Source organism: Rhinoderma darwinii, chromosome 5, assembly GCF_050947455.1.
Source record: "Rhinoderma darwinii isolate aRhiDar2 chromosome 5, aRhiDar2.hap1, whole genome shotgun sequence".
NCBI classification, from domain to species: Eukaryota; Metazoa; Chordata; class Amphibia; order Anura; family Rhinodermatidae; genus Rhinoderma; species Rhinoderma darwinii.
Window position 1 is genome coordinate 45190452 of NC_134691.1, and position 24320 is coordinate 45214771.

The 24320-nt window shown below is 44.8% G+C and overlaps 1 protein-coding gene across 1 annotated transcript in view; it reads right to left on the bottom strand.

The window, feature by feature from the left end:
• Nucleotides 1-12990, bottom strand: part of LOC142652385 (uncharacterized) — a 28406-nt gene extending 15416 nt beyond the window's left edge. Inside the window, exon 1 of the mRNA XM_075828019.1 lies at nucleotides 12763-12990. Coding sequence (XP_075684134.1) covers nucleotides 12763-12884 — 122 coding nt within the window. The 5' untranslated portion in view covers nucleotides 12885-12990. The remainder of the gene's footprint in view (nucleotides 1-12762) is intronic.
• Between the last annotated feature and the right edge of the window lie 11330 nt (nucleotides 12991-24320).

Consider the following 24320-nt stretch of genomic DNA (forward strand, 5'->3'; position numbering starts at 1 on the left):
GGAAGGGAGCACATGGAGGCTTTCAGGGCACAATTGAATAAATTATAGGCCCCATATCAAGCATTTAGAAGCAATGAGCTGCCTGAGCAAAAAAAAAAAACACCCAGAAATGACCCCATTTTAAAAACTAGACCCCCTAAAGGTATTCATCTAGTGGTGTAGTGAGCATGCAAAAGAGAAGTGAAGCTGTGTATTTATAACGGATGCATGTCGCTATAGACGTATTTGCCTGTACTTATGACTATGGCTTGCTAAAGAAGCAGTTGTCCCTCATCTGATGTCATTGTGGACAGAATTCTGTCCTAATATAAAATCAGTCAGAGAGGAAAAAATAAACTATACTGGAGTGACGGGCAATATTTAAAAAAAAATAATGGAGGAAAATGCATCCAACTATGTTGCAAACTCGAGTCTGTTCACTCAACACCTGCACGGCTGTCATGACAAGGTTTTTTTTTTTCAGTGACTGGTTGTACAACGTCTCTTTAGCTCCATCAATCCCTATATGACGAACGTGCCAACTGATTCTGCCCAGCAAGGTAGGAACTGTTATGTGCACAAAACAACCAACGGTTAAAGTATATATAAAGGGGCAGTGTCCAAAACCATCTATAGGAACAGTAAGGGTATGTTCACACAGGCGATTTTCAGCCGTTCTTCGAGCCGTAAACGCCCCGAAAAACGTCTAAACATGCGGGGGGCTGAACGCCTCCTAACATCTGCCCATTAATTTCAATGGGAAAAACGGCGTTCCGTTCCCACAGGGCGTTTTTAAAAACGGCCACGTAAAATAAAGCAACGTAAAAAGAAGTGCATGTCACTTCTTGAGCCGTTTTTGGAGCCGTTTTTCATTGACTCAATAGAAAAACAGCTCCAAGAACGGCCGTAAAAAACGCCGCAAAAAACGCAAGTTGCTTAAAAAACAGCTGAAAATCAGGAGCTGTTTTGGCTTGAAAACAGCTCCGTATTTTCAGACGTTTTTTTTAAGCGTGTGAATATACCCTAAAGGATCACTAATCCCCAAAATGATGTCAGTATTTCCAGAAGCATTGTCGGATGCAGGAGGTCCTGCGAAAACCCAAATGTAGTAAAGCCCATAGTGTATTGATTAGGAACAGCTCGATTATTAGTGATCCTCCAAATAAAAAAAAAAGATCATGCCCGTATCACCAATTAGAAATATTAATAAAAATAACAGCTTTGTTCAAAAGAAAAAAAATGATCTAAAATATGAAAGGGTTAAAATATTTTCTGAATAAATAAACTCTACTACCTCTCCCAAAAGAATTCCTCCCCACTTGGAAAGCCCACAAACTAAAATGAAAATATAAATTTAAATTTAGTTGAAATGGGCACATCGGGCAGTAGAATCGACTATCCCTCCTCCTTCCATGCTTACTGGAAATCCGGCACCTTTTTTTGGGGATATCTTTGCGTCTCGGTGGAAGGGACGGGGTGAAGAAAATGGCGCTCTGAAAGACTTTGCACATCGTCAGACTTGTAGGGTTATGCAGGGTCATTGGAGTAAAATAGGAGACGCTCAATAACCTCCTCCTGGAACTGGAGGAAGGTGAGCGTTCCTTGTGTTTTTTTATAAAGTACAAACCCATTATAGGTAGTGATCTGAATTAGGTAGATTGCTTCCTTTTTGTACCAGGCCCTGGTCTTCCGCTTCACTAAATACAGTTGAAGCATCTGGTCCGACAGATCTACACCCCCATGAATTTATTGTACTCTGTCACACAGACAGGCCTACGCTTTTCCACGATGGCCCCCTCTCTCTAACAGCCACCGTGGTGCCTGGATGCATAGTGGACAACATATAGATGTCCTTCTTCTCATTCCACTTTACTACAAGTAACTGCTCGCTTACCAGTGTGAATGACGCCCCCCTTTCCACACGTCTGGACACCAATTGCTTTGGGAATCCCACTCTGTTTTTATGGACTGTTTAGCAGGCCCCTGTATTTGCAGCATGGAGGGATTTAAAAAGGGGGACACTGCTATAAAATTATTAGTGTAGACGTGGTACCCTTGGTGCAGGAATGGCACCATTAGGTCCCACACAATTTTGCCAGATGTGCCAATTGTCTATGGGCAGCCTGGGGGATTAATTTGGCGGTCTTTGCCTTCATAGATCAAGAAACCACAGGTGTAACCTGTTGTGCTCTAGCACACTTTATATAGTTTAACGCCATATTTTGCACTTTTGGAGGGGATGAACTGCCGGAATGAAAGACGGTCTTTGTAGCTAATCAGGGATTCATCCACCGATAAATTTTGATCTGGGGTGTAGAATTTGACGAAAGATTCTTGTAGGAGGGAAATTAAAGGCCTCAATTTATTAAGGCGACCGTAGCTTGGTTCATTTCTTTGGGGGACTTGGGAGGTATCTGTAAAATGCATGAAGCGCATTATAGATTCATATCGGTATCGGGACATAACTGCTGCAAATACAGGGGTAGTGTGGACAGCTCTTGATGCCCAGTAGGAGCGGATAGTTGTTTTTTTGACCAACCCCATATTTAGATTAGGCCTAAAAAAAAATTAAGCTCAGGGACACTAGTAGGGGTCCATGATGAGTAGATGGATGTGGGTTTCTGTGCAATAAACTGTCTTGCATAGATATATGTCTATTGGACAATTAACTCCAGGACTTGGTCACTGACAAATATGTGGAAGAAGTTCAAAGGGGTATAATTAGCAACATCCACATTTATTCCTGGGATTGCTGACAGTTGCGGGACCTGGAGGTAAATTAAATTGCAGGATCCCAGAACATGGGAGGCCCTGCACCACTTGACCCTGCACCGGGGATTTGACAGCAACAATTGATTCTACCACCATAGGGCCTGGGGTCCAGAGGTAGAAGTATAACTTGAGCCGTCACTGTCTGAAAAAAGTTCCACCTCTGAAGCAGTCGGTGTGGCTGCCTGAACTGCCGGAGCATATCAAGGTGTACGCTTGCTCCACAGTAAACCTTCTCTGAGCCATTATTTAGGTAGAACTGTAACCATTAGGCTACTACGTTTTTTTACGTTTTATGTCTAAAAAACATTTTCTTTGTTTTTTGGTATTTTTTTTCAAACTAAGAAAAAAAAAAAAAGTTTATCACTAGGTAGATAAATAGATTCCTAAATCCAGCGCCAAAAAATATATGTAAAACTGGCTGATCACTTGTGCTCACACAGGGGATGAGGGGGCACAAATGGGGTGATCAGGGGGCACAGACATGAAAAGTTTGTGTTTTTTTTCACTTTACTTCATTTGTACAGCTCAGGATTTGGTTATAGTGTCTCTCTCTTCACTCACAGATCAACTACAGTGAGGGGAGAGGAAGACAGCCAATGTCCTTGTTGTATTTTCTAAACAGACTTACATAGATCACTGCAGGGACCACTCAGATTGATCCCTGGCTGTTACTATTTGCCATATGCTGCCACAGGCAGCATTGGCAATATGCAAACGGCGCATACCGTTATCAGGGACAGGGTGGTGGGCGGGCGAGGGTCTAATAGGTGCTGGCCCTTATTTTTACTATTTCTCTCTTTTCTCACAGAATATATTCTTAATATAAAACTTTTGACATGTCATAGTGATATGTCAGACTTTTTAATCGGTGGGGGGTCTGAGCACTGAGACCCCCACCGATCGCTAAAGTGAAGCGGCAAAAGCACTCGATTGAATGCTAAGCCGCTTCGTTTCTGATCGTCATTCCTCGGAGTGGTACACCACTTGCTCGGCTTTTCAAGAAGAGCAGATCAGAAACTAAGCGGCACAGCGGTCCTTCTGCCACTTTGTTATAGCGATCCATGGGGGTCTCAGTGCTCGGACCCCCACCGTTCAAAACTTCTGACATTTCACTATGACATGTCAGAAGTTTTTTAGTAGTTTAGTTACACTTTAACCCCTTCCCGCCGGATCACGTATATTAACGTCATTAAAACCGGTGTCTTACCGCATTTTGACGTTACTGTACATCATGGAGATGAAGCTGGCTCAGGAGCTGAGCCAGCAACATCACCGCCGGGTGACAGCTGTATGTTACAGCTGGCACCCTGAGGTATCGGCCAGGACCGGAGCTGGCCTCCGATCCGACCGATTAACCCCTCACATGCTGCGTTCAATAGAAATCGCAGCATGTGAGGAGTTTATAGCCACCGACACCCCAGCAACGTGATTGCTGGGTTGCCGGTGGCTGCAAAGGCGATCGGAGGGCTAATGCTTACCTCCCGATCAGCCTGTAACGGAATCCTCCTATGCCTCGTCGTCGGCGGGGCCCAGGAGGCTTCCGGTACCATCGGCAAGATGGCGCCGCCTTAGCTTCCGGCTCAGAAGCGGAGCTGGCGTCATCAGCAGTGGGTGTCCACTGTATGATACAGCGGACACCCCGATCTATCACCAGGAACCGGAGCTAGCTCCGATTCCTGGCATTAACCCCTTCGATGCAGCGATCCATTGTGATCGCTGCATCCTAGAGGTTTGTAGAAAATCGGCAGCCTTGCCATGCGATGGCAAGGCTGGCGACTGTTACTATGGCAACAGGAGCCCTAACAATGGGCTCCTGTCTGCCATTACGTAAGCTGATTAGGCCCCGCCCAGAGGCGGAGCCTGATCGGCTTGCTGTCAGTGAACAACTGACAGTTCCAAGACATTGCACTACATAGGTAGTGCAATGTATTAGAACATCAAACAAACAGTTGGACATTCAAGTCCCCTAGTGGGACTAAAGAAAAGTGTAAAAAAAAAGTGTAAAAAAGTAAAAATAAAAGTTGTAAAACATACAATAAAAGTTTAAAATAATAACACAAAACACAATCGCCCTTTTTCACTTATCAAGTCATTTATTATAGAAAAAAATAATAAAGCCATACATATTTGGTATCGCTGCGACCGTAACGACCTGAACTATAAAAATATTATGTTATTTATCCAGCGCAGTGAACGCCGTAAAAAAAAAACCTCAAGAACACTGCCATAATTACTGGTCACTGTCTTCCAAAAATTGAAGTAAAAAGTGATCAAAAAGTCGCATGTATCCAAAAATGGTACCGATAAAATCTATACCTCGTCTCGCAAAAAACAGCTGCATCGACGAAAAAATGTAAAAGTTATGGCTCTCACAACTTGGCGACAGAAAAAATACATTCTCTTTCCAAAAGTAATTTTATTGTGCAAAAAGTTATAAAAAAAGTTCTATAAATTTGGTATCGACGGAATCGTACTGACCCGCAGAATGAAGGTAACATGTAGTTTATAACGCATGTTGAACGCTGTATAAAAAAAAAAACAACTAAAAAACTATGGCAGAATTTCTTTTTTTTTTGTCACCTTGCTTCCCAAAAAAAGGATAACAAGTGATCAAAAAGTTGATTGTACCCCAATATGTACCAATAAAAGCTACAGCTCGTCCCGTAAAAAAAGAGCCCTCATACCACTACGTCTATGAAAAAATAAAATAAGTTAAGGCTCCAATGATTCAGGAAAGAAAATTATCCAGTTGTGCCGGCCCGAGGGGAACATTTCTTCTGTTTCAAAAGGCGATGTATCAAGGCACTAAAATTAGGGAACCAGGAAGGGGAGGGCCCAAACATATCTGCTGGAAGCGACGGTGCCCGTATTATACCAGGACAACACTTTCCCGGCAAAATTCCCCAAACTGCAAAGGTGCGGAGTGTGGACCAAAAGGGGCATAAGGAAGGACATTTATCAGTGCGACACCGGCCTGTGCAGAAAGGATTGATCACAGCGTAATACACATCTATGGATCATTTTATTATTTTTTTTACCTTATTATTATACCACCTGACTATGCCCCTAATGTACTCTGCCCAGCTCAGATGTGCCCCACATTATAAACGGAAACAACAGTGATACTCCAAACAAAACTATTACCAAGCAAATTCCACGCTCCAAAACCCAAATGGCGCTCCCACCCATCTGAGCCCTACAGTGTGCCCAAACAGCAGTTTACTTCCACATATATGGCATCACCATACCCGGGAGAACCCTTTTAACAATTTTTGGGTGTGTGTCCCCAGTGGCACAAGCTGGGCACGACATATTTGACACTGAATTGGCATATCTAGGGAAAAATTTAAATTTGTACCTTCCGCAGCGCGATCGTTTATGGAAAAGACACGTGGGGTGAAAATGCTCACTACACCTCTTAATAAATGCCTTGAGGGGTGCAGTTTCCAAAATGGGGTCACTTCTCAGGGGTTTCTTTTATTATTTCACATCAAAGCCTCTGCAGTTGTGAACCAATACTTTATATGTCGCCAAATTAGGCCTCAATTTTACATGGTACTCTTTCACTCCTGAGCCCTGTCGAATGTCCAGGCAAAAGATTAGGGCCACATGTAGGGTGATTCTAAAACAGGGAAACACCGCATAATAATTGAGAGCTGTCTTGTTATGGTGGCACAAGCTGGGCACCACATATTGGCGTATCTAAGGAAAAATTACCATTTTCATTCTCCCACATCGTGTGCACACGAATTTCTGCAAAACACCTGTGGGGTTAACATGCTCACTACACCCCTAGGTGAATACCTTGAGGGTGTTGTTTCCAAAATGGGGTCACTTCTGGGGGGGATACACTGTTTTGGTCCCACAGGGACTTTGCAAATGCAACATAGCGCCCAGAAACCAAACCAAATGCAGCAAAATCTCTACACCAAAAGCAACTGGCGCTCCTTCCCTTCTGAGCCCTGCCGTGTGCCCAAACAGCATTTTATGACCACGTGTGGGGTATTGCCGTACTCCAGAGACGTTGCTTTACAAACGTTGGTGTTCTTTTTTTCCTTTATTTGTTGAGAAAATTAAAAATTTGGAGCTAAAGCTACGTCTTATTGAAGAAAAAGGATTTTTTTTGTTTTCACTGCCCAATTCTAATAAAATCTATGAAACACCTATGGGGGCAAAATGCTCACTACACCCCTAGATGGATTCCTCAAGGGGTGTAGTTTTCTCAATGGAGTCACTTTTTTGGCGTTTTCACTGTTTTGGTACCTCAGGGGCTTTGCAAATGCGACATGGCCTGCGCAAACCATTCCTGCTAAATTTGAGCTCCAAAAGCCAAATAGCGCTCTTTCCCTTCTAAGCTCCGCTGTGTGTCCAAACATCCGTTTATAACCACATGTGGGGTATTGTTTTACTCGGGAGAAATTGCTTTACAAATGTTGTGGTGCTTTTTCTCCTTTAGTCCTCGTGGAAATTAGAAAAAATTAGCTAAACCTACATTATCTTTGAAAGAATGAAGATTTTTATTTTCACGGCCTACTTCCAATAATTTCTGCAAAAAACCTGCGGGGTCAAAATGCTCACTATACCCCTAGATAATTTCCTCAAGGGGTGTAGTTTCCCAAATGGGGTCACTTTTGGTGGATTTCCACTGTTTTGGCACCGAAAGAGCCCTTGAAACCTGACATGGTGCCTAAAATATTTTCTAATAAAAAGGAGGCCCCAAAATCCACTGGGTGCTCCTTTGCTTCTGAGGCCTGTGTTTCAGTCCATTACCGCACTAGGGCCACATGTGGGATATTTCTAAAAATTGCAGAATCTGGGCAATAAATATTGAGTTGCGTTTCTCTGGTAAAAACTTCTGTGTTACAAAAAAAAATAGATTAAAAATGAATTTCTGCAAAAAAAAATGAAATTTGAAAATTTGCTCTTGCTACCGCCCAGCCTCTTCCTGACTTCATGGAAGTCACCCTCTGTAACTTTCCATAATTCTCATAGTAGTGAATGGCAGTTACGGAAGCAGCGTAGCATGCGAGCTACGCTGCTTCCGTAACTACCATTCGGTTCTATGGGACTTACGGAAACAGTGTAACTCAGCAAACTATGCTTTTTTTTGTAACTCCCGACATTGAAGTCAGGAAATGTCCGGGAGGCAGCGAGAAAGAGGTAGAACATGGTTTAGGGGGCCCCGTTCTTAAGATAGGTGCGGGTCCCAGAGGTGGGACCTCTTTGGCCACTTTTGACCTTCCTGACAGAGCCCCATTTTTCAAATCTGACATGTTTGACTTTATGTGGTAATAACTTCGGAATGCTTTTACATATCCAAGGGATTCTGAGACTGTTTTGTCATGACACATTGGACTTTATATTACTGGCAAAATTTGCTCCATACATTCAGTATTTAATTGTGAAAAACACCAAAATTTAGCGAAAAATTGCAAAAATGAGCATTTTTCTAAATTTAAATGTATCTGCTTGTACGACAGGCAGTTATACCATACAAAATAGTTGCTAATTAACATTCCCCATATGTCTACATTAGATTGGCATTGTTCTTCTGAACATCCTTTTACTTTTCTAGGACGTTACAAGGTTAGAACTTTAGCAGCAATTTCTCACATTTTCAAGAAAATTTAAAAAGGCTATTTATACAGGGGCCAGTTCAGATGTGAAGTGGGTTTGAGTCCCTCATATATTAGAAACCTTCAATAAGTCATCCTATTTTAAAAACTTCACCCCTCAAAGTATTCGAAATAGCATTTAGAAAGTTTCTTAACCCTTTAGACGTTTCACAGGAATTAAAGCAAAATAGAGGTGACATTTACAAATTTCATGTTTTTTTTCAGAAAGTATTACCAGAAAAATGCAACTCAATATTTATTGCCCAGGTTCTGCAGAGTTAGAAAATATCCCACATGTGGCCCTAGCGTGGATTCTTTGGGCCTTCTTTTTGTTAGAATATATTTTAGGCACCATGTTTGAAGGGCACCACTAAAAGTGACCCCATTTGGGAAACTACATCCACCAAAGAAATTATCTAGGGGTATAGTGGGCATTTTGACCCCACAGGTTTATTGCAGAAATTATTGGAAGTAGGTGATGAAAATGAAAATCTACATTTTTTCAAAGAAAATGTAGGTTTAGCTAATTTTTTCTCATTTACACAAGGACTAAAGGAGAAAAGGCACTGCAAAATTTGTAAAGCAATTTCTCCAGAATAAAACAATGTGGTTGAAAATGGCTGTTTGGACACGGCAGGGCTTAGAAGGGAAAGAGCGCCATTTGGCTTTTGGAGCTCAAATTTAGCAGGAATGATTTGCAGAGGCCATGTCACATTTGCAAAGCCCCTGAGGGACCAAAACAGTGAAAACACCCAAAAACTAACTCTATTTAGGAAACTACACCCCTTGAGGAATTCATCTACGGGTGTAGTGAGCATTTTGACCCCACAAGTTTTTCATAGAATTTATTAGAATTGGGCAGTGAAAATAAAAAGACGTAGATTTAGCTCAAAATTTTTCATTTTCTCAACAAATAAAGGAAAAAAAGAACCCCAACATTTCTAAAGCAATTTCTTCCGAGTATGGCAATACCCCATTTGTGGTCATAAACTGCTCTTTGGGCACACAGTAGGGCTCACAAGGGAAGGAGCGGCATTTGGATTTTGAAATGCAGATTTTGCTGGATTGGTTTCTGGTCGCTATGTCGCATTTGCAAAGCCCCTGTGGGTCCAAAACAGTGGAAACCCCCCCAGAAGTGATCCCATTTTGGCAACTACACCTCTCAAGGTATTCAGCTAGTGGTGAAGTGAGCATGTTAACCCTGCCGGTGTTTTGCAAAAATTAGTGTGCACTCGATGTTTCAGAGTGAAAATGGGATTTTTTTCTATAGATATGCCAATATGTGGTGCCCAGCTTGTGCCACTATAACAAGACAGCTCTCTAATTAACCCCTTCCCGACATTTGACGTATCCATACGCCAAAGTTGGGTAGGGGAAGTATGGAACGAGTTCACAGAGTGAACCCGCTCCATACGATGCCAGTGTTTGCTGTATGTTACAGAGTAAAGAGCGGCATCTCGCTCGAGTCCGATCCCGCTCGTTTATCTCGTTAAATGCTGCGGTCAATAGCAACCGCAGCATTTAACTCATTAGAAAGAGGGGGGCGACCCCCTCTAACAGCTCATTGCGCCCCCCGCAACGCAATCGCGCGGGGGTGGGGCGATGGTTTCTATGGCTGCCTGGGGGCCTAATGAAGGCCCCCAGGTCCGCCGTCTTTGTGCATCTATTGAGCCCTCACATAAGTACTTACATTAGTATTGCAGTATATTGTGCAAGCGATCTGACGATCGCTGGTTGAAGTCACCTAGGGGGACTAATAAAAAAAAGTAAAAATGAGTTAAACAAAGTTTTTTTCTTTATGTAAAAAAAAAAGAAAAAAATTAAAAGTGCAAAAAAAAAACATTTCCCCATTTTCCCCCTAGACAGAGGCGTAGCTAGTTTCTCCTGCACCCGGGGCAAAGATTCACCTTGGCGCCCCCCCCCCCCAAACTCTTTCCCGACATCTCCTTCCCACTCACAATGTTTGCTTAATCAACCAATCAATGAGGTGTAACTTTTTTTTCACTTTTATTTTAATGTAACTGGAGCATAAAGCCATTTGTACATTTTACAAGCAGTATAGTTCTATGTGCGGTCCTTGTTTTGCGGATCCGTGATATGAAGCCGTATAAATGGCAACGGTTGTGTGCTTGAGGCCTTGGGCCTCATGCCCACTTCAGTTTTTTTCATCAGGGTGCTATCCGTTGTTTGAACTGATAGCACCCTGACAAATTTATTTCAATAGGTCCATGCACACTTCCATTGTTTTAACTCAATCGTGCCACCGTTCCCTCAAAAATAGGGCAGGTCCTACTCCTGCCCGTTTTTGACGGAACAGTCTCTGCATTTGCATTGATTTGGTCCGTGAAACAACGGACTGTACACGGAAGCCATCCGTGTGAGGTCCGTGATTCACGGAAACCGTCATTAGCGGCAGTACAACGGCCGACGGAAGTGTGCATGAGGCCATACAGTCAAATCCTTCCTCCCCACTAAAACAGATTATACAGAATCCCCTCACCCAACTTATTTATATGCATACTCACACACCTCCGACACAAAAACGATTTATAAACACACTCACACACCTCCACACACACCTCCACACACACCTCCACACACACACACACACACACACACACACACACACTCACACACCTCCGACACAAAAACGATTTATAAACACACTCACACACCTCCACACACACCTCCACACACACACACACCTCCACACAAACGCACACACACACACACACACACACACCTACACACACACACACACACACACACACCTCCACACACACAAACCTCCACACACACACTTCCACACACACACCTCCACACACACACCTCCACACACACACACACACGCACACACCTCCACACACACACACACACACACACACACACCTCCACACACACACACACACACACACACACCTCCACACACACCTCCACACACACTTCCACACACACCTCTATACACATACACCTCCACACACACACACAAACACACACCCCCAAACACCTCCAAACACCTCCACACACACACCTCCACACACACACACAGACACACACCTCCACACACACACACACACACACACACCTCCACAAACACACAACTCCACACACCTCCACACACCTCCACTCACACACACACACCTCCACACCTCCACACACACACACACACACACACACACCTCCACACACCTCCACACACACACACACACACACACACAACTCCATACACACACACTTCCACACACACACCTCCACAGACACACACACACACACACACACGCACACACACACACACAAACACACCTCCACACACCTTTACACACCTCCACACACAGCTCCACACACACCTCCATACACACACACCTCCACACATACCTCCACACACACACACACACACACACCTCCACACACAAACACCTCTACACACACACACACACACACACACACACACACACACACCTCCACAAACACACAACTCCACATACACACACACACACACCTCCACTCACACACACCTCTGCACACAAACACCTCCACACACAAACACCTACACACACACACACACACACACCTCCACACACTTCCACACACACCTCCACAAACACATACACATACCTCCATACACACACATACACACACCTCCATACACACACTTCCACACACCTCCACACACACACCTCAACACACACACACACACACACACACACACGCGCGCGCGCGCGTGCGCGACACACACACCTCCACACACACACACACACTCACCTCCACACACACCTCGACACGCACAAACACACCTCCACAGACACACACACACACACACACACCTCCACCACAGATACACCTCCACCCACACACACACACACACACACAACTCCACACACACACTTCCACACACACACCTCCACACACAAACACACATGCACACCTCCACACACCTCCACACACCTCCACTCACCTCCACACACACACACACACACACACCTCCACAAGCACACAACTCCACACACACACCTCCCCACAAACACACACCTTCACTCACACACACACCTCCACACACACACACACACACACACACACACACACACCTCCACACGCACACGCACACACACACATACACACACGCGCGCGACACACACACCTCCACACACACACACAATTATACACACCTCCACACACACACACACACACACACACACACACACAGACACACGCACGCACACACGTCCACACACACACACACACCTCCCCACACATACCTACACACACACATACGCACACACACACACGCACACCTCCACACAGACATACACACACACACACACCTCCACACACACACACACACACACACACACCTCCACACACACCTCCACACACACCTCCCCCTACTTGCACATACACAGCTGTACTTATCAGTTCGGAGCTCCGTAGTGGGATCTTCATGTTATGAGGGGTCACACGTTGCAGGCAGGAGAATAGCTGTGGATAAGACTGCTCCTCCCCATCCCTCTCTTCCTCCATCCTCCCTGCTTGTCTGTCTGCTAGCTGGAGCTGAACACTTCAATGGTGTTCTCCTCACAGGCAGAGTGTATGGCCGGCTGCATTATATGACGTCACATGTGACGTATAATGCAGCTGCCCGGAGCACACACACACACGCTCTGCCTGTGCAGGAGAACATCGTGCATACATTACACAGCTCCCACTCCTGTCCCATGTGCTGCCCATGGCACTAAATGTCTATGGGGGTATCGGCCCGGAGGGCACATGCCTCCACTCCCCTGGTCGGCGCCCCCCCTTCCTTCCGTTGTAGTTGCATCTGGGGCACATGCCCCGCCTGCCCCCCCTAGCTACGCCCTTGCCCTAGAGCATAGTAAAAAAAAAAAAAAACTTAATTGGTATCGCCGCGTCCGTAAAAGTCTGAACTATTACAATATATCATTATTTAACCCGCACGGTGAACGCCAGAGCCTCTATTTTTTTGGTCAACTAATCTCCCACAAAAAAATGAAATAAAACGTGATCAAAACGTTGCATGTACACCAAAATGGTATTATTAAAAACTACAGCTTATCCCGCAAAAAATAAGCCCTCATACCACTTAATCGACGGAAAAATAAAAAAGTTACGGCTCTCGGAATTTGGCGACACAAAATACATTTTATTTTTTACACTTAGGTTTTTACTTGTAAAAGTAGTAAAATATAGAAAAAACTATATATATTTGGTATCGCCGTAATCGTATTGACCCAAAAAATAAAGTTAACATGTTGTTTTAATTGCACAGTGAATTCCGTCAAAAAAACTACGCACAAAAAACCATGGAGGAATCGCTGTTTTTTTCATTTTCTACCCCACAAATAACTTTTTTTCCCATTTTCTACTTCATTATATAGCACAATAAATGATGCAACGGAAACCTACAACTCGTCCCGCAAAAATCAAGCCCTCATAGGACTATATCGACGGAAAAAACGAAAATGAAAATCTGAAAAAAGGGCTGCGGCGGGGAGGGGTTAATATGCTGTGTTTCCCGGTTTTAGAAACACCCTACATGTGACCCTAATCTTTTTCCTCAACATTTGACAGGGCTCAGGAGTGAAAGAGTACCATGCAAAATTGAGGCCTAATTCGGTGATTCACAGAGTATTGGTTCACAATTGCAGTGGCTCTGATGTGAAATAATAAAAGGAACCCCTGAGAAGTGACGCCATTTTGAAAACTGCACCCCACAAGGCATTTATTAAGGGGTGTAGTGAGCATTTTCACCCCACAGGTCTTTTCCATAAATGATTGCGCTGCAAATGATGCAAAGTAAAATTAAAATTTTTCCCTAGATGTGCTATTTCAGTGCCAAATATGTCGTGCCCATCTTGTGCCACTGGAGACACACACCCAAAAAATTGTTAAAAGGGTTTTACCGGGTATGGCGCTGCCATATATGTGGAAGTAAAATGCTGTTTGGGCATGCTGTAGGGTTCAGAGGGGAAGGATCACCATTTGGCTTTTGGAGCATGGATTTTGCTTGGCAGTAGTTTTGTTTGTACTTTTACTGGTGTTTCCGTTTATAATGTAGGGGGTACATGTAAGCTCGGCGGAGTATATAAGGGGCATAGTCAGGTGGTATAATAATGGGGTAAAAAAAACAATAAAATAATCCATAGATGTGTGTTACGCTGTGACACAATCCTTTCTGCACAGGCCGGTGTCTCACTAATAAATGGTCCTTACTTATTCCCCTTTTGGTCCACACTCGGCATCTTTGCAGTTTGGGGAATTTTGCCGGGAAAGTGTTGTCCTGGTATAATACGGGCACCCTCGCTTCAAGCAGATATGCTTGGGCTCTCCCCTTCCTGGTTCCCTTATTTTAGGGGCCTTGATAATTCGCCACTTGAAACAGAAGAAATGTTCCCCTCGGGTCGGCACAACTGCATATTTTTTCTTTCCTGACTTATTGGAGCCTTAACTAATTTTATTTTTTCATAGACGTAGTGGTGTGAAGGCGTTTTTTTTTTTGCGGGACGAGCTTTTATTGGTACCATTTTGGGGTACATGCGACTTTTTGATCACTTGTTATCCTTTATTTTTTGGGAGGCACGGTGACCAAAAAACAGCAATTCTGGCATAGTTTTTTAGTTTTTTTTTTATACAGCGTTCACCAGGCGTTATCAATTACATGTTACCTTTATTCTGTGGGTCAGTCCGATTCTGGCGATACCTAATTTATAGCAGAGGCTGGACGGCAGCACGGAGGGCTTAACGGGAAGCCTCCATGACTGCCGTAGGAGGGAGGGTTCAGCCAATAGGAAGGACAGGTTAGGTGAGGGAGGAGGGAGAGATGGGAGGAGCCAGGGTGTGGTAACTGTTCCTCCCGCTGTTTTCGGCATTGAGCCGGAAGAAGCGGGAGGAGAAACAAGCAAAAAACTTAGCTTCCACCCACCCGCCCTGAATTAGGTTCCATTTATGGGATTGGGGTGTGGGTTTATCTGTTTCTTGTGCTTTTGATGTATGCTTATGTAACTTGTGTTTTGTTTTATTTCTTTTAAGCAGGTCCGGGTGTCATGGCAGCTGGCGGGGGGAGCCTTGAGGTTGGTCAGTACAAAATGTTGGGGGGGTCGCAACGGGGGTATGCGTCCCCCAAAAAATGGTAGATCATTTGAAGACTTCATAGGGTGTTATCCCTTTGAAGTGGTCTTCTGGTGGTTGGAGCCATCTACAGGGGTGAGCGGTGCTTCCGAGCTGGTTTACAGCTGGAGGTAAATAGTTGGTGGTGGTTTGCAGATGGCTAATTTAAAGGAAATCGGAAAAATGGCTTCAAGGACTTCCCCTGCTCTGTTTAGTGTTAATTGACCCATGTTGAGTCATGTGAATTATAGTAGGAATTCTCTGGTCGAATTCCTAAAAGAGTTATTTGAATGTTTCGGATTAAATTGCATTTAATCAATGTTAAATAAATAAACGGCTGCTGTGGCCATTTCACATCCAACCTCGGTTGTCACGTATCTTTATTGGGAAGGGGGCGAAAAAAGGGGAATAAAGGTAAAATGGTTAATCAGCACATGACTCTACTTAGGCTAGTCAAGCACTTTTTTATGTTTTACAACTTTGTGCACAATAAAATAACTTTTGTAAAGAGAATGGATTTTTTTTGTCGCCAAGTTGTGAGAGCCACAGCTTTTTAATTTTTTCATCGCAGGAGCTGAGGGCTTGTTTTTTGCGAGAAGAATTATAGTTTTTATAGGTACCATTTTTGGGTACATGCAACTTTTTGATCACTTTTTATTTAAAGTTTTGGAAGAAAAGTGACCAAAAAATAGCAAGTATGTCAGTATCTTTTAGTATCTTTTAGTTTTTTTTTTTTTTTTACGGCGTTCACTGTGCGGAATAAATAACATAATATATTTATAGCTCAGATCGTTACGATCGCAGCGATACCAAATATGTATGTCTTTATTATTTTTTTCAATAATAAAAGACTTGATAAGGGAAAAAGGGCGATTGCGTTTTATGTTATTGCTTGAAACTTTAAGGGTATGTGCAAACGAGAACTGGCTTTTACGTCTGAAAAGACAGACTGTTTTCAGGAGAAAACAGCTGTGTCGTTTCAGACGTAAAAGCTCCTCCTCGCATTATTGCGAAGCGTCTTTGACGCCCGTAATCTTGAGCTGCTCTTCATTGACTTCAATCAACAACGGCTCAAATTTCGTTGCAAAGAAGAGTCCTGCACTTCTTTGCCGAGGCAGTCAATTTACGCGTCGTCGTTTGACAGCTGTCAAACGACGACGCGTAAATGACAGGTCGTCGGCACAGTACTTCGGCAAACCCATTCAAATGAATGGGCAGATGTTTGCCGACGTATTGTTGCCCTATTTTCAGGTGTAAATCGCCTCGTTTACGCCTGAAAATAGGTCGTGTGAACCCAGCCTTATTGTATTTTTGGCAACTTTTATTTTTTCTTTTTTTGCACTTTTTTTTTACATTTTTCTTTAGTCCCACTAGGGGACTTGAAGCTCCAACTGTTTGTTTGATGTTCTAATACATTGGCACTACCTATGTAGTGCAATTTTTTAGAACTGGGCGGGGCCTAATCGGCTTCCGTAATGGCAGATAGGAAGCCATTGTTAAGCATACTGTTGCCATAGTAACAGTCGCCAGCCTTGCCATCGCTTGGCAGGCTGCCGATTTCATACAAACCATTTTGATGCAGCGATTGCATTGGATCGCTGCATTGAAGGGGTTAATGACAGAAATCAGAGCTAGCTCCGTTTCCTGCCTTTACAGTGGGATGTCCGCTGTAACATACAGCGGACACCCACTGCTGATGACGCTGGCTCAGCTTGTGAGCCGGAAGCTGAGCCGGTGCCATCTTGCCGATGGTACCGGAAGCCTTTTGGGCCCCGCCGACGACGGGTCATAGGAGGATTTCGTTGCTGGCAGACCGGGAGGTATTGGGCCTCCGATCGCCTTTGCAGCCACCGGCAACCTAGCGATCATGTTGCTGGGGTGCCGGTGGCTATAAACTCCTCACATGCTGCGATCTCTATTGAACGCAGCATGTGAGGGGTTAATCGGTTGGATCGTAGGCTAGCTCCAGTCCTGGCCGATACCTTAGGGTGCCAGCTTTAACATACAGCTGTCACACGGTCGTTATGTCGCTGGCTCAGCTCCTGAGCCAGCTCCATCTCCTTCACGTACAATTACGTGGTATTGCATGAAAACACCATCTCCCATCACGTAACTGTACATGAAAATGCGGGAAGGGGTTAAAATCAATTTGGCGAACCTCTTTGAAAGAGAAAGGGCTTCTCTGTGGATATCCTCCTGCAGGGGATGGTTTCGGCCTACCTTCCAGGAATGGGAGACAGGAGGCCAAGCGAAAGACCTGCGTGCACCCCATGGGCACCTCCCGACTCATGCTGCCCCGGTTCTGAAGGTTGTTCGTCGGTGGGGTCTGGAGGCGAGGGAGATCAAGACCATGTCGAGAAAATTTCTTGACAGAAAGGTCTTGTTGACCTGCTTTCAGAAGCCCCTGGCGCTCAGGAACTGCCCAAGTAGAGACCTCGTGGTGGGATTAAAACTTTTAAACTCTGTGAGGATTCCCCAGAAGTTTTAGGATCTGGCTTGGCGCTGCTTCCATGGAGGCTGTATGTAAGGGGCAATCTGAAGTATAGAAACTCAGATGAAAGAGGTTGTACTCGGGAGGAGTGCGGTGACACGCTGGAAAGCATGGACCATTTCTTGCTTCGGTGTCCCTTCAATGAAGAGGTTTACAAACGGGTGGGAGCTTCCATCGGTTGGCCCGGTCTGACTAACCTCTCCTTACGCTGGTTGGGCCTATGGGGCATTCGGAGAACTGGGTGGAAGGGATCATTGCACTTATTTTTTAGTTAGTTTAGTGATCAGGTATTTTTGTGTTTCGTGTCGACTCAGTTTAAAATCCTCCTGGAGGACGAGGTGTGTAGGAATATCATGGGTGACCTGGTGAAGGTCCGGTCTCTGGAGGTTGAGAGACTGGGTGCATCCAAGGCCTCTCGACTTTGGAGGGGCTTTAATTTTAGGTGCCTTAGGTCGAACCAACCTTTAGGGGGAGGGGGTGCCCCTGGGTATTAGACTGGGGGTAGGGGTCTACACCTGGCCATGACACCGTGAAATAGTGATAGGGACAGAATGAGGGACAGCCGGAGGGACAGATTAGTTTATAAAGTAATAAGGGATAGAGATAGGGAAGCTGGATAGGTTTAGCGATAGGGACCGGGGTGGTGGTTGGGGGTGGCTTTGGCCTCTGGGCTGGTGCTCTAGGGGGGCTTTCCTCTCCTTCCCCTCTGTTGATGGGCTGAGTAAGCACAAGTAGGTGTTTGTTTTGAGCTTTTGGAGACAGAAAAAGGGTTTACAAGCGGCCAAACTTAGGTTTTCGGGTTTATGTATATAGTATGCTATTTGGTTATAGTTATGTGTCTGTTATGATTTGAATGGTGTATAGGTGTATGCATGGGTTTGTGTGAATGTTGAGGTAAGATGGGCAGTACATAGGTGGGGGGCCTGGGGGTGTGCCCAGCCTGATTCTGGACTACGTGGATGTGAAGAGGAGATGTGACGTTGGATCGGGCTGGGTCGGTGTGTTGGGTGTTGGGGGCCAGCATCCGAACTATGCGGACATGGGAGGACATGAGGCGTGATGCTGGTCAGGGGAGGTGATGGGTGGTGATGAAAAAGTTAGTATGTATAAGGTTAGGCATGAATGTGGATAAGTTAAATTAAATAAAAAAAAAAAAAAAAAAAAATCTAAAATAAAAAATCATTTAAAAAAAAAAATCATTATTTTTTGAGGGTTTTGTACTTTTTTTTCATTTACATAATGCACTGAAGTAAGTGCACCATGGGATGGTAATTTTTTATTTTTTAGAGTTTATTATTATTATTTTGTTATTTCTATTATTAGTGTGATTATTATTCATTTTGTTTTATATATGTGGTGATTTTGGTTTTTAGGGGGCCATTGGTTGGCACAAGGTTATAAGAGTATGTTGTAATAAGTATGCTGTATATAGTGTTATAGTTATGTTTCCTTGGGGTTGGGGGGTATAGGTGTGTGTATGAATGAGTATGGGATTATAGTTATGTATGCATGGGGATGTATGTAAGAATGGTCAGGCTGGGTAAATTAATTTTGATGTACAGAAATGTACATACATTTTTTTTGTTGTGTTTTGCAAATATTGTATATTTTGTAATGTTTTATATTTTTTATTAAAAGAGTACCAGCAGTGACTAATGAGGAGGGAGGTTGTGTCTGAGTGCTGCTGCTGTGTCTGATTTGTGAGGACCACACCCAGGATGGAGGGAGTTTCCTTTTTTCACCAGCCCAGGTTCATATCACCTGCCTGGGCTAAGGAAACGTCTGTGAAGGAGGCTCCATTCATACATGGAGCCTCAGACCTCTACCCCCTTGAGCATGCAGGCGGGGGGTAGAGGGTCTTCCCAACCTGTTGGGAAGATGCAGCCAGCATCAGGGGTGTGAAGGTCATCCCGTGGAAAGATCTGTGTGGCCCCCCCTGATGCTGGGGCTCTGGAAGGTGTCGAGAGGAGAGACGTGGAGGAGGAGATGTAAGTACGCCCAGGTGGAGGCCCAGGAGAAGGCCCAGGAGAAGGCCCAGCAAGGCAAGATACCCGACCCAGGGACCAGAGTACGGTCGAGGAGTGGGGGCTACTGCGGTCGGGGAAGTCGGTGGAAACCTTCAGCCCCCGCCTAGCTGCCCGACTGGAAGAATACCGGGACCTCAGTAAGTCCCTGCGGCGGCTACGGGAAGATCTGGCAGTCGCCAGGGGACGAGCCGCGAAAACAACAGGCGCCAAGAGGTCCCGGTATAGTTTCCAGGTAAAACAAATTCTGGAGGAAGTGAAGGCGGTGGAGGAAAGGAGATTGGAGATCGTGGCCGGTGGGGGAGCCTTCGGGGAGAAGCTGGAGAATGACGAGAGGTTTTCCCTGATGGCATCCCCCACGCAATGTAACCAAACCCCCTACAAAGGGGAAGAAAGGAAAAATGAAGAGGCTGCTAAAAGTGCAGAGGCATTGGAGGCTGCAGAAAAGGAAGCCAGGATTACAGAGGCCGCAGAAGTGGAGGCCGCAGAAGTGGAGGAGAGTCTGGAGGTGGAGAGGATGCCAATCCGGGAGGAGACGAAGATGGGCTCGGAGGCCCCCTGGGAAGGCAGTAATGGAGGGGCAAGTGGGGAACTTTCCTGCAGCCAAGGTGTACAAAACTTTGAATCGGGCAGTGAGCAGCCCCCGGGGGTTGCTCACGCAAATACGGCTGCAGGAGTCCCCAGTGTCCCTCCAGAACATTTGTTTTGGAGCTCAGTTGCCACCGGAGGAGGACAAAGTGCAAAAGAAAAAGCTATGGAAGATAAGACGGAAGAAGACAGGTGGGGTATCCTATAAGTATTCCTACCTGTCTTCCTTGCGTTTCGGACCAGGTGAGAGCTCCGTTCGGGACGCAAGCCCCGCAAATCCCCCAGCTTCGGCCTCTACAGTGGAGTCGGAGCGGGAAAGCGGGCAGAATAAAATGGTGTCGGTTCAACTCAATGTGGCCAAGATGGCGCCGGACGCCGTCTCCTGTAAAGGAGGCGGTGCAAGCGGCCAAGAGGCGTTAGGGGGCGTATCCCAGTGTCCAGTGTATGGGGAACCTCAGAAGCCGGCCTTTGGTCCAATATCCTATGATGACAGATGAACCAACACATGGATGCAATGGTAAGTTTGGTTTCCAGGTTCTGGGTTGTCCCTGGGTACAACAACACTGCTACCCGATATGTGCAGACATGTCTTCTCTGTGCCGGCCATAACACAGGGAGAACAGTAAAAGCCCCCGAGTAGCATACCGCAAGGCCATTGTACCCATTGCAGCGACTGCAGATTGATTACATACAGCTACACAAGGTTGGTAGGTATGAATATGTCCTTGTCTGTGTTGATATCTTTTCAGGATGGCCTGAAGCATGATCTGTGGCAACAGCCAATGCAAAAAAACGGCTAAGAAGCTGCGTAATGAAGTGATATGTAGGTCTGGTGTTGCAGAAACCATAGAAAATTATCCAGCTACACATTTCACAGGGGAAATATTTAGAGAAGTAATGTCAGCATTAAACATTGAACACACGTTCCATAAACCCCATCACCCCCAGCGTAGTGGGGCGGTAGAAAGAATGAATTGGTACACTGAAGTTAAAAATTCAAAAGGCAATGTCTGAGACAGGAAAAACATGGACAGAATGCCTTCTAATAGCGTTACACTCAGTCAGAGTCACTCCAAACAGAAAGATCTTACTGCATTTGTGGGAGCACTGAATAAAAATAGAATTTCTTTGTATTATCGTGTTTATGGTTCCCTTCCAGATCCAGATTTCCTTGCAGGGTCTCATTATGTTAAGCCCAGAGATTGGATAATGATAAAGACACACGTCTGGATAACTCTTGAGCCCGGATGTAACGAACCGTATCAAGCCAGCTGACCATTTCCACTTCGGTAAAACTTGAAGAGAAAGCTTCCTGGATATTTACCGGTCACTGCAAGAAGGTTCTGAACCCCGAGGCTTCATCATTGTAACCTATCTTTTACTCCAATGTATTACATCCTTAAATCCCAAAGGAGAATTGAGACAAGATTATCAAATATCATCAGACTGTCGTAAAAAATGACTAACTTGTGTCCGATGGTTGGAACTTGACATTGTACGATTACCATATGTGGACGAATGTCAGCGTCCCTCATACAATAGTAGGGCATGTTTTTGACCCTTGATGGGTGGTCAACATTACTAAAAGAGTGCATCCGTGGATGATGGACTACAGATAAGGAATCCCAGGAAATTGGAAAGGGGTCAATATGATGGCACTTAAGCTGGGAGATACTACTAGTAGTAAATTGAAAATTAGCTTTTAGAAGGCCTCAGATTATCTAGGCTGTCACATGCCACATTCAAATGACTGTTTAGGTTGGTATGTGCACGATTAAGCTTGTGGATGGGCATCAAATTTTACGAAAAGAGAAAATACCACCTGTACCCAAAGGGGAGCTATTCCTGATCTTGGGGATAATTCTAATCAAAGTGATCCTTCCATATACAGACAGGAAAGATATCATAGCCCCATGGGTAACAAGACTAGTGAACCCTGGTGCCTTTTCCATAATTCACTAAGACTTGTGGAATTAGCAGATATGATGGTACATCATAGGAGTGGCGCCTTTAACCCCTTCCCGACATTTGACGTACATGTACGTCATGGAAAGTACTGACTTCCCGCATCTTGCCGTACATGTACGTCAAACGTTTGGCACCGGCTCAGAAGCTGAGCCGGTCCCATCATCACCGGATCTCAGCTGTATCTTACAGCTGACATCCGACTGTAACGGCGGGGACCGAAATTAGCTTCGATCCCCGCCATTAACCCCTTAAGTGCAGCGCTCAAACGCGATCGCTGCACTTAAGGTGTTTGCAGCTCATCGGAACCCCAGTAATGAAATTGCCGGGGTTCCGGTGGCTGCAATGGCAACCGGAGGCCTAATACTGGCCTCCCGGTCTGCCTAGCACCGAAGCCGGTCAAGATCCGCCCGGCGGCGGAGCCTGATCGGCTTCCGTAGCTGCCGGCAAGATGGCGCCGGGTCAGGAGCTGATCCGGCGTCATCAGCGGTGGAAGTCAGCTGTACTGTACAGCTGACATCCACCTGTAACGGCAGGAACCGGAGCTAGCTCCGATCCCTGCCATTAACCCCTTCGATGCAGCAATCGAAAGCGATTGCTGCATCGTAGCGGTTACAAGCAGATCGCCAGCCCTGACAGGCAATCGGGACTGGCGACTGCTGTTATGGCAACAGGAGACACAATGGTCTCCTGCTCTGCCATTACGGAAGCCGATTTAGGCCCCGCCGGGAGGCGAAGCCTAAACGGCTTGCTGTCAGTGAATGACTGACAGATCTAATACATTGCACTACATAGGTAGTGCAATGTATTAGAAAAAAAAAAATCTGACCGTTGGACCTTCAAGTCCCCTAGTGGGACTTGAGAAAAAGTGTAAAAAAAGTATAAAAAAGTGTAAAAAAAAGTGCAAAAAATAAAAGTTTGAAAACAATAAAAGTTTCAAGTAATCAAATAACACACAATCCCCCTTTTACTCTTATCAAGTCCTTTATTATTGAAAAATAATAATAAACCATATGTATTTGGTATCGCCACGACCGTAACGACCGGAGGTATCAAAATATTATATTATTTATTGCACGCGGTGAACAGCGTAAAAAAAACCCGTAAAAAACGTTACCAGAGTTTCTGTTTTTTAGTCACTTTGCCCTACAAATATTACAATAAAAAGTGATCAAAAAGTCGCACGTATCCAAAAATGGTACCTATAAAAACTATAGCTCGTCCCGCAAAAAACAAGCCCTCATACAACTCCGTCGACAAAAAAATTAAAACGTTATGGTTCTCACAACTTGGCGACAGAAAAAATACATTCTTTTTACAAAAGTAATTTTATTGTGCAAAAAGTTGTAAAACATAAAAAAGTTCTATAAATGAGGTATCGCCGGAATCGTACTGACCCGCAGAATAAAGGTAACATGTAGTTTATAATGCGTGGTGAACTCTGTATAAAAAAAAACCAAAAAAAGCTGTGCCAGAATTGCGTTTTTTGGTTTACCTGGCATCCCAAAAAATAGGATAAAAGGTGATCAAAAAGTCACATGTACCCCAAAATGGTACCAATAATAACTACAGCTCGTCCCGCAACAAACCAGCCCTCATACCGCTACGTCTATGAAAAATAAAATTAGTTATGGCTCCAATAAGTCAGGAAATAAAAAAATATGCAGTTGTGCCCGAGGAGAACATTTCTTCTGTTTCAAGAGGCGATTTATCAAGGACCTAAAATTAGGGAACCAGGAAGGGAGGGCCCAATCATATCCGATG